Source organism: Propithecus coquereli, unplaced genomic scaffold (genome assembly GCF_000956105.1).
Source record: "Propithecus coquereli isolate 6110/MARCELLA unplaced genomic scaffold, Pcoq_1.0 Scaffold14, whole genome shotgun sequence".
Taxonomy (NCBI): domain Eukaryota; kingdom Metazoa; phylum Chordata; class Mammalia; order Primates; family Indriidae; genus Propithecus; species Propithecus coquereli.
The window spans coordinates 13,220,467-13,231,815 of NW_012138302.1; the positions used below are offsets into that span (position 1 = coordinate 13,220,467).

Below are 11,349 nucleotides of genomic sequence, written 5' to 3' on the forward strand. Positions count from 1 at the left end.
GGGTCACCTAGCAGGTACCCCTTGCAGAAAAGGAGACAGAGGCCCAGAAGGACCTCGGCCTGTCTGGTCCTGGAGCCCTGGAGTATTTCCAGCAGGTGCCTCTCACCCCCTGGTGGCCGTCGTGGCCTTCACAGCCCACAGACGCGCGGACGGGAGGCTCACCCCACTGCACAGACCAGGGCACCAGCGGGCGGCTGAGCGGGGACCGCCGCACCCCAGCCCCAGTGTAGATGGATCTGTTCTTCAGTCGTTCCTGAGAGGCCTCGCGGTCCGACAGGAGTGACAACGAGTAAGCAGCTCTGGGACAAGTAGGTGGCCAGTACACGGGGTCTACTCTGACCTCCTGCATGGAGAGGTGAGGAGAGAACTGGGGGTTCGGCCACTCGCGGCTCGCGCCCCGCCCCGGACCCTGCCCGGCGGGGTCCCGCGTGCCGTCCCCAGCAGGGGGCGCGCTCACACCGCGCCGGGTGCTCGCCGCCGAGCGGTCCCAGACCCGCTGGGGCAAGAGCTCACACACCGGACAAACGGAGAAACGGAGGCCCGAGGGGCACGGTGAGCGACCCCAGGTGACAGAACCTGTGACTAGCAGAGCCGGGAGTCAAACCAGGTCCGCAGCGGTCTCTGGTTGAGCAGGACTATGTGCAGGGCACGCAGGGGTGTAAGCGCTCTGACAAACGCGGGGCGGCAGGACGGATGGCACAATGTAGCAAAGGTCTGCAATACGTGTGAGGTCCGGCATGTGCGCCCAGCAGAGCGGGCCGGTGACATGATCCTCGAGAAGGCAGCCGGGTTCTGACGGGCAGGAAATGCATTCCAGGCAGGGCCGGCGCGTGCACAGGCACGGAGGCAAGAGCCCACTGCCGCGTGGCTGTGCACGGGCTGGTCCACGTTGCATGCTCCTCCCCGGACCTGGCCCTCCCGCCTCCACCCCTCCCTCCCAGGCAGTTATCCGAGCCGCCATCCCGCTCCCCTCTCACACCTCATCCTTCAGGCCCTCCCTCCACGATGTTAGAATCCAAACACTGCTCATCACCCGGTCTGAGCCCCCTGCATCTCTCCCCGCCCAAGTGCTCTCTGCTTCCATCCTTGACCCCTGAAGTCTCTTTGCAACCCCAATCCTGGGTGAGATCATGTCACTCTTCTGCGCAGAAGCCTGGCATGGCTCCCTGTCTCATCAGAGTAAAGCCAAAGGCTTTAGGTGACCTGCAAGGCCCTAGATAATTTGTCCATGCCACCTGCCCATCACCCCTCCTCCTCTCACCCGCTCCACTGCAGCCGCCCTGGCCCCAGGCTGCACCAGCAGCACATAGGTGCCCAGGGCCTTGGCACCTGCTATTCCTTCTGCCTGGAGCACTCTCCCTCCAGACGCCTGCATGGCTCCTTCCCCAATGGCACCTTCGCAGGGAGGTCACCCCTGACCCTACCCTAAAACTATATGACCTCCTCGCCCAGGGGCTCCCCGTCTTCCTGTCCCAGTTCCTTTTTCTCCACAGCACTCATCACCATCTACCACAATACACACATTATTTGTTCTTCTTGACTCCTCTGTCTCCCCTAACTGGCACTCAAGCCTCTGCAGGTGGGCATTCTATTCTGTTCCATGCTGTGTCCCAGCGCCAGAACGGGGTGGGCTATGCATACGTGTGCGTGAATGGAAGGACGGCATTGTAGGTGCCAGGGGAGGGAAGCACAGGCAGGAAACCTCCCTGGAGGAGCTGCTACTGAGGTTATGCAGGGGAGAGATGCAAATCACACTTTAATTTTTCAAGTAGGGAGAGAAAGATTCAGCTGAGCAGTAATTAGCAGCTAGGGGAGTAGCCAAGATTCCCGATGGGGATGGGCTGATCCAAGGTGGAGAGCTCCAGGGAAGGGGTCACCAGCCACCTGGAGGGGACAGAGGCCTTGGGACGGTCCAAGGAAAGCGTGGGAGAGGCCTGAGCTCCGAGGGTCCCTGACATCTGAGATGCTGGCAGCCGGCATGAGATGGGTGAATAGCGGGTGAAGAACCTGGACAGTTGGGCCCAGGAGGAAAGAGACCAGGGAGCAAACCAGTGCATCCTGGGTGCTGCAGAGGGGCAGAGCTGGCCTGCATGCCGCTCCCTGGTCAGGCACCTGCCAGTGGGCACAAGGAGCCCCACTTCACAGCGAGGGCCCTGCATCTCAGAAGGGGACAGCGACTAGGCTTGGTCAGGAGACTCTCCCTCCGTGGCTCTGACACGGCCTCCTCCAAGGTACAGGTGACCTTGATTGAGCCCCTCCTGAGGGCTTTTGGTTAGGGCACAGATGAGTTGATTAGAGAGAAATGGTCTTTCTGGTCTTGCAGCCCTCCCCACCCCGCCCCTTCAGCACCTGTCCCTGCTCACACCTGCAACTCATCAGCCCACCTGCCCAAGAGGAAATGCCTCACCTTGGGCATTCCCACCTAGGAGGGCCCACCATTAACCCATTTAGGAATTGCACAGTCTGATAAATGCGTGTGTGTGTGTGTGTGTGTGTGTGTGTGTGTGTGTGTGTGTTCCCGGCCCACAGGCTGGTGAAGAGGGAACAGCCAGTGCAGAGGCCCCAGTGAGACAGGCCAGAGTGGAGAGCAAGGCAGGGGGAGTAGAAGGAGATGGGAGTGTTGGGGAGGAAAGACCCAGACCAGACCCTGGAGCCCCTCCCCAGCCAGTGCAAGGGCTTTCATTATTCCAGACGGCTGGGGGCCACGCAGCGGGTGGCCCAGGGTTGGCATGATCTGACCTGGGTTTGGGCTGAGAACAGACATCAGGGGCCTCAGGGAGGAACAGGGGATGGGTGGCTACTGTGATGCTACAGGCCCGGCGGGAGGATCCCACACTGGCTCTGATTGCATTTTCCAGGACTGTACCTCTCCCAGGCTGTTTTCTCATCTGTTAGACGGGGACACCACCACCTGGTGCAGAGCGGCTTTGAGGATGAGTTGATGGCAGAGGGCCTGGCCCAGCACACAGTAGGTTTTGGGGGTGCCACCCTCATCCAGCTGACTGAGGCCCAGGCCTGTGACCCCCTGCTTGCTGTGACCCTGGGAAGGTTACTTAACCTCATGGAACTGGTTCTCTCTTCTGAAACAGGGTGGGATGGAGAGGTAGGGGTGTAGAATGTAGTTGGACAGAAAGCAGACGTTTCTGCCACATCTGGAAGGTAAAGGGAGGTAGTAAGCTCCCTGTCACAGGAGGTATGGGAGCAGAGGCCAAATTTGCACTTGGTGGAGGAGGGTTGCCTGACGACCACTGCATACCTACTAGGCTCCTGGCGCAGGGCTAAGAAACCTGCTTTTATTATTCGATGCATCAGCGCTGAGCCTGCAGGGTCCGGTGAACTCACAATGTCAACTCCTTTCATCCGATTCGATCCTCACAATTCAGCTCTGCGAGGGAGTGCTGGCGTCACTGTAGTCCCCAATTCCCATTTTACAGATGAGGAAACTGAGTTAAAGAGAGGGAAAGCCACTTGTCCAATGTCACTAAGATGGCACATGGTGGAACCCATGCACAGGTGGTCTGAATTCAGAGACCATGTTCTTTTGGTTATAAAACCCCATGTGTGAACTTGAGCCAGTTCTGCCTCTACCTGTGGGCCCCAATTTTCTCACGTACGCACAATCTCCCGGCTGACAGCCAGCGCCAATGGCCAGCCATGTGAGTGCGCCATCTTGAGTGTTCCAGGCCTCCACCGAATACAGTCTCGCCAACATCAGGTGGGGCAGAACCACCACCCGGCTGGGCCCAGGCAACCCACAGAATCGTGAGACATAATAAAATGGGATGTATTTTAAGCTGCCAAATTTTGGGGTGGTTTGTTATGCAGCAATAGATAAATAAAATAGCATTCAGCAACGAACATTTGTTAAGTGCCTCCTGTGTACCAGGCCCTGTAGGAGACACTGGAAGAGGCTCATCGCTTCCGTCTCTCACTTCAGGGCCTGCTGGGAGCCTTTACCTTTCCCCCGCTGCGGTCTGGACCAGGCCTGAGCAGGAGAATGCAGTGTCACGTGCTGTCTCCCCAGAAACAGCACCAAGAGCAAAGCTGATGCTCTCGTAGCTGGGTGGGTGGAAGGGGGGCTGGGTCCCAAGCAGAGCATCCCCCAAGGCACCGCACTCTGGGTCTTCCTCCGTGGGGTCTGCAGGTGGTGTCGGGGGCCCCTCTGTCAGAGGGCAGTGCGTGGCCTCCTCATAAGTGGGGATGGCCACCTTTGGGGTCCTATGGGAACAGAAGAGGCCGTTAGCAGGGGCCAAGGCAAAAACCTACTGCCTGCTCTCCCAACCCTCTCCCTGCCCCATATAGTCAGTCCCAGGGCACCCACCACACCTCCTGGTGCCACCCACCTCCCTCGCCCCTTCCCTGCTGGTCACTCCCCACTTGTCCTTTGAGTCTTCCCTGGGCAGCTTTCCTGACCCGTCTCTCCCCAGCAAAGCCCCCACTCCCTGCTCTGGGCTCCCACAGTGCTCTTCTCTGTCACCACACTGACCCTGCCTAGTCTTCCCCAGGGCAGACTCTGAATGTCCAGGGGCTGTGGACAGGTGCTTGGTGATGTTTGTTGAAAGACTGAGTGATGGTCCATGGACAAAAACATCCCCAGCTTATTGAAATATCCCTTACAAGATCAGAGTTGGGATGCTCAGGGCAGAATGGAGACCTCAATTCTCCTGCCCATCTGCATGCTGGAGGCCTCGAGATATTAGGTGATTAAATATGAAATGTCCGACTTGAAATCAAAAGTGTAGTTTATTATATCTCAAACAAGAAGCAGCACAATTAACCAAAGTATGCACCTAAACTATTGGCACAATTTTGCCATCTTAATGGTAGCTTGTTTATGCCAGCAGCAAAGAACCCTGGAGACTGAGTGGTGATGAAATCACGACAGGCATTTTCCACAGCTTGTTGAAAATTGAATGTTTTTCCTTGCAAGAAGCGGTCCAAAGCCTGGAAGAAGTGGTAGTCAGTTGGTGCAAGGTCTGGTGAATACGGTGGATGACAAGAGAGTTTCCAAGTCCAGCTTCTGTAGTTTGAACAGCGTTGTTTGTGCAACATGTGGTTGACTGTTGTCTTGCAAGAGAAATGGCCTGTCTCTATTGACCAATCTCAGCTGCTTGATCACAAACATCCTCATCATTGCATCTAGCTGGTTGCAGTAGACATCCACTGTAATCGATTGACCAGGTGTCATGAAGCTGTAGTGGATAATACCAGCACTGGACCACCAAACAGACACCATTAGCTTTTTTTGATGAATATTTGGTTTTTAAATGTCAGAGATATCAACTGTCAAATTTAGTACTTAAGGAAATTGGACATTTCATACTTAATAACCTAATAGTAAGTCTGTTAAGTGATTACCTCTACTTGCATACCACCAGGAATGGAGAACTCACTACCTAGCAAGTCAACCACTTCCCTGTCTCTGGAAAGTTTGGCTTTCCTTTGACTCTTCCCCCCACCCCCAACCCTGGCCAACTGAACTGCCCTACAGGGACTTGAGGCAGAGACCAGATCCTCTGAGGATCCACTGACCAGGCTCTGCAGATTCCAAGACAGGTAACCTACATCCCAGCTCCACCAAGGCTGATGGGAATGAAACTGGCCCTCAGCCCTCTCGGAACCCTGGCGGACCATTCCAGGGAGTCAGTGCCCCTTCCCCTCCTGGGACTCTGTTGGGTGAGAGTGTCACAGATCCCAGGTCGGGGCTGCTCCTGCTTTGGTGGTGGTCCTGCCAGATATGGCGCTGACAAGGTGATCTCGAAGGTCCCCTCTGACACCAAGTCGCTCAAGGGCTGCTTATGAGTCTGGGCGCTGGCTGGTTCAACTCCTGCTCTGCCACGTTCTTGGTGGGCGATCATGGGTCAGTAACTCCATCAGTCAGAGCCTCAGTTTCCCCATCTATAACATGGGTAACAATAACGGCACTACCTCACAGGCCAGAGTGAAGATTAAATGAGCTGGCGCAGGGAGGCACCAGGTGCGTGCCAGACAAGTGGGAGCCGCAGCAGAATCCCGAAGGTCTCCCGTAAGGAAGGGGTGGGGGACAAAACACTCATCACAGGTCTCCGGTATGGCAGGCCCCGCACAGGCCCCCAGAGGCTGAGTCACTCGCCCAGGGCGGGAGGTTTAGAGCTGCTGGGGAAGCAGTTTAATCCATACCAGTGGTCTTGCTGTGTAGACCGGGGAGGATGCCAATGGCAGGAGGCCGCATGGAGGACAGAGAGGCAGTGGATGGGACTTAGCTCCAGGCCGCTGGGGTGGGGGATGCTGGGAACCTGCTGCTGCCCCGCAGGTGAACACCCAGTTCTCACTGGGGACAGGGCCCTTCTCTGGCAGCGTGTTGTGTCTTCTCAGCCCAGGACCACTGCAGCCCCCAGAGCGGCCCACCGGGGAGGCAGGCTCACTGCTCCCACTCACGGACCAGGGCGACAGGGCAGGTCGATGGGGATCCTGGATCTGAACCCCAGCCGTAGGCCAGTCTGATGCAGGCCACCAGCCAGGAGCCAGGTATGGGGCTCCCTGTCCAGTGCTCTTGTGAACTCTCACAAACCTTCTTTCCCTCCCTGGAGACAGCCCGGGAGCCCCACAGCTGAGGAAGGCAACAGGGCCTCACCCTCCCCGAGCACTCAGCATCCTCCCAGACGAGGGCAGGGCAAAGACCATTGCTTCTGGAGGCAGGCAAGTTTGGTTCTATTGCTGTGTGACCTAGGCCTCATTCATACTTTCTCTGAGCCTCTTTCTCCTCATCTGTAAAATGGGAATAATAATTCCCCTTTCACAGATTCAGGAGAAGGAAAAGTGGAAGAAGTTTTGACAACACTCAGAAAAATATGGGTAATAAGGCTTCCAGACCCCCGCATCTCCTGCTTGCTCACATCCCAGCTACTCTCTTGACCTCCCCAGCCTCTTGAAGCCCTGGTGACATGAGGCAGGTTTTGCATAGGCCTGGGCCACCCCAGCAGGCGACAGCTGGCAGGGCAGACACAGGTGCCAGGCAAGCCCAGTCTGCAGCAGGAAGTTTGCTTAGAGGGCGGACATGGAACAGCCCTCACACCACCTACTGTCGCCTTAGTGGCCAGCTGGGCCCACCCCACCCCAAGTCTCCAGGGTCATGGTCCAGAATGCCAGGCACTGGGCACGCAGGGCAGCCTGCCACACGCTTCTGGGGAGCGGGCTCCGCTGACGGTGTATTCCGCACAGGCGCCCCTGCAGCTGTGGGGGCAGCCCTGCCACGGGGGCCTCCATGCACAGGAAGCTCCGCCGGGGCCAGGGGCTCACCCCACTCTTCAGAGCCTGCTCAGGGCAGGAGCCTGGGCCCGGGCCCTGCTCCACTGCCCTTCAGCTGAGTCAGGCAAACAGTGGGAGAGGGAAGGGAGACGGGGTGAAATACTATTTGCCCAACATTTAAGTTCTCTAATCTCATTTCATATTCACGACAACTCTGGGGGACAGTGGCTCTCACCCGTTTTACAGATGAGTAAAGGTCACGTGTCAACTAAGTGGCAAAGCCCCAACCTTGTCTGCCTGCAGAGCTCAAGCTCGCTCCACCCATCACACCTCTCCCCCAAGCCACCCATCTCTCCTCACTGCAGTTTTCTCATCTGTAAAATGGGCCTAATCCTTACACGTACCTCATAAGCAACTGAGGCTCAAATCAGTTAGTGGGTATGACAGTGCCCTGTAGACTGTGCGGCGCTTCACAGCAGAGAAAGCTGATGTGTGCACAGAAGTCACGGGGTGTACACTTGCCTATCCATCATCCCATCTGAGCCCAACAGCGATGGTGGGGAAGGGCGTGTCCCCCAGCTGACAGAGGAGGCATCAGACATGGCTCAGAGGGTGTAAGCGATGTACTCAACGACACACAGCTTATGAAAGAAAGAGCAGAGACTGCGACACTCACTGAGGGTGGCGGCCCCCGGAGGCCTCACATCCAGCCTCCTCATTTAGGGGGCTTCCGTGTAAGATGGGAGCTCCTGAGGGCAGGGGCTCTGTCTGTTTTGTCCTCTGCTGCCTTGTCAGTGCTCTGCATAGGACCCAGCACATAGTAGGTGCTCATTAAATATCAGTAAAATGCATGAAATAATAGGTAAATAAATAAATTGGGGAACGGGGGCCCTAAGAAGGGAAAGGACTTGCCCCAGCCATCAGCCTGTGTCCTCCACCTGAAGTCCCCCACAGCAGGTAACCCAGAGGGTGGGGCACCTGGGAGCAGGAACAGCAGAGCAGACTCCTGGGGGGCCAGGTGCTCGGCCCCGCAGGCCACAGAGCTGGGCTGGGTCAGCATCAGGGACAGGAAAGAGCACCGCTGGCAGAAGCAGCCTCCTCCACACACAGCCACCCCAGTTTCTGAATCTAAGATTTGGGTCTCAGAGCCTGACGGGCTCGGGGCACCCTGTGCCTCCTGGGTGGGCTTCCTCCCTGGCCCACTGGGAACGAAGGCCACCGGGCCCCACCTGACAGGCACAGCTGTGGCCTGGACCCTGTTGCATCAACATGGCTGTGTGTACAGACAACACCCACCCCCTGCACTTGCGCCAGCCTGGGCGGGGCGAACAGGCTCTGGTCGAGAGCATCCTGAGGCCTGGCCTGGTTCCAGCTGACCACTAACTCTCTGTGTGACCATGCAGGTCACCAGGTTCCTCATCTGAGAAGTGAGGGTTTGGCTGGATAGTCCCCAAAGCACTGCCCTTCCCTCTAACAGTCGATTCAAACCAAGGTTTGACTGTTGGACTAAGTGGCCTCTGTTGAATACCGTGTCGTCTCTGTCCTCAGGCAGTCGAAGGCCAGTGGTGGGAACACTCTTGCATTCTTCAACTGGGAATGCATTTTCCCTCTGGCCACGGGAACATCCAGGTCCCCGGCCAGCCAGGGAAGTCTGGAGTAGCCCCTGACACCCCTGGATACAGTGCTTAGAGAGTGGATAGGAGGAAGAACGCAAGCTTTGCTCCCGGCAGGCTCCTGTCACCTTCCAGCTGTGTGTGCCTCGCCTTCCCCTTCTGCAGAGGCAACAGCGATCGTCATCTTGGAGGCAGTCGAGTAATAGGAGGTGACAGGAGATGGTGTATGCAGGCCCCTGCGTGTAGGCACGCTCCACAGTTTGTTGAATAAGTGGGTACACAGCAAGGGCGTACACAATGCGTGCATCCTCAACATGCTCACAGGTAAAATAAAAACTCATTCTTGGGGAGGGTTGATACTTGTTTATGTATAAAGCACAGATATACATACAAAACATAAACAGATACGTGGTATATCTGTGGTTTTAAAATTTCGTGAGTGAGGATTTCACAAGAGAATCTCCTGCCTCAGCCTTCCGAGTAGCTAGAACAGCAGGCCACACCGTCACCCAGCAAATTTTTAAATTTTTTGTAGAGACAGGTCTTGCAACGTTGCCCAGCCTGGTCTCCAGCTCCCTGCCTCGAGCAAGCCTGCCAAAGTGCTGCTATTGCAGGCGTGAGCCACCATGCCTGGCCACGAAGTGCTGCCTTAATGCACCACTTTGCCCATCCCACCACACCCCTCCCCGTGCCTTTGCACTTGCTCTTCCAACCGCCTAAAATGCCGCTTTCCATGTCCACTAGAAAAAACTTGACATTTACTGTGCACCTACTGTGTGCTAGGCACTGGGCTAGGCTCTACATACACATCATCCATTTAAATTTCCCAGGAAAATGGGTAGAAAATGGGTGACAGCATGGACTCCAGGACCAGACCGCCTGGGTTCAAGTCCCAGAGTGACACATACCAGCCAATATCCTTGGGCAAGTTACTTAACGTCCCCATGCCTCCATTTCTTCTTCTATAAACGGAGTTAATAACAGTACCTACTTCAAAGGGCTGCTGTAAGAATGAGTGAGTCAATGTATGAAGCACTTAGAACAGCGCCTGGCACGTGGCAAGTACCATACAGGTGTTTGCTATTATCGTTGTTCCTATTATTCCCATTTTATTTCAGATGAGGAAGCTGAGGCTTAGTAGGGTTGCATGACCTACTAGAAGTCTCACTGCCAGTCTGTAATAGAACCAGGACAGGATCCCAGTGGGTCTGACTCCTGTGCCTAGGCTCTTAACCCGTCTGCTACTCTGCCCCATACCATGCTGAGCATAGCTGCCACCTCCTCTAGGAAGCCTTCCCTGATTTCTCCATAGCTCCACAGACCATGTCTGTCTCTCTCATAGCTGCAACTTCTCTGGTTTGTTATTATCTGCCTCTGTCCTGGGGCTTCAAACTTCTTTAGGATGGCATTGGTCAGCTTCAATGTCCTCAGTGCACAGGGCAAGGCCCTGAGAGTTTACCGAGCAAATGCCGGACTGGGCCCCCAACTGTGGCCCCCACCCACTGCCCCACCCTGCCCCACTGACCTGCAGCTCTCCTTCTGCGAGGACTCCACGCTGAGATAGTACAGGTCTCTGGACAAATGGTACAGGTCCCACTGGGGTGGCCCCCGGGTGCTGGCCTTGATGGACCACAGCAGGCTGAAGAGCAGCAGCAGGCCACCTGTGCCGCAGCAGAAGAGGCTGACCGACCTGAGCAGGGGCCTGGGCGCCTCAGCACCAGGATACTCAGTGGGTGTGGCCAGCGGGCCAGTCTGGGCACCCACATTCCCTTCGCTCCACCAAGCAAAGCAGAGTGTCCCGGCCACCAGAACCACGGTGCCGCTGACCGTCATGCAATATCGCAGGGTGGAGGCCACGCAGCCCCTGTGACACATCTGGACATGGAGAAGGGGAGAGAAGAGGAAATGAAAGATACTGGAGACCTGGGTGTTAGTCCTCCTCAGCCTGAGGTCACTGTGCAACCTTACAGAGGTCGTTTGACTGCTCATCGCTGAGATGGAGGTGATGCCCCGGACTTCGCAGGGCTATTCTGAAGGTCACAGCGACAAAGCGCATCAGCACCATGCCTGGGACACAGTAGGTGCTCAGCAGCTGTGGCTATGTTCACTCAGGGCCTCTTTCCAGGCCTCGGGGGCCTCAGGGAGGAGAGTGAACATTGCTGGGTCCAGCAGGCTGCCAGGACGGGGGCTTGCTGGGTATGCACCGCCGTTAAGCGTGGGTTATGCGTATGGGTTAGGCATGCCCACAGCCCCTGAGATCAACGCCATCTCCATTGGATGGTGGAAGACACTGAGACCCAGGACAGTGTGAAAGAGGGGACTGAAGAGTCTCAAGTTGAAATTTATGGCATGGAGCAAAACTACGTGCAAAAAGGTGTTCACCGTGGCCTTGTTTACAATGGTCATAATTTGGAAAGTGCTTCAATGTCCAACTACAGAGACATGGTGAAGAAATTATGGCATACCCTCTAGATTAAATAATTGATATTAACCCATTTTTAAAAAATAT

The 11,349-nt window shown here is 56.1% G+C and overlaps 1 protein-coding gene across 1 annotated transcript; it reads right to left on the reverse strand.

Annotated features, from left to right (window-relative positions):
- Nucleotides 1-1,799: 1,799 nt before the first annotated feature.
- Nucleotides 1,800-10,673, reverse strand: TMEM61 (transmembrane protein 61). Its single transcript, XM_012639337.1, has 3 exons — nucleotides 10,366-10,673; nucleotides 3,958-4,218; nucleotides 1,800-1,884 (listed from the first exon to the last, which is right to left on the reverse strand). The coding sequence occupies exons 1-3, from the start codon at nucleotides 10,671-10,673 to the stop codon at nucleotides 1,800-1,802; spliced, it is 654 nt and encodes a 217-aa protein (XP_012494791.1).
- Nucleotides 10,674-11,349: the final 676 nt, after the last annotated feature.

Bases quoted from the DNA above. Each gene is read 5' to 3' on its own strand.
- TMEM61 (XM_012639337.1), bottom strand. From the start codon at position 10,673: ATGACGGTCAGCGGCACCGTGGTTCTGGTGGCCGGGACACTCTGCTTT. The intron at 4,219-10,365 runs GTCAGTGGGGCA...CTGTTCCCATAG, and splicing joins TCGCAGAAGGAGAGCTGCAG to GACCCCAAAGGTGGCCATCC. The intron at 1,885-3,957 runs GTAAAGGCTCCC...TGTCCCCTCCAG, and splicing joins CAGACCGCAGCGGGGGAAAG to GTGGCTGGTGACCCCTTCCC.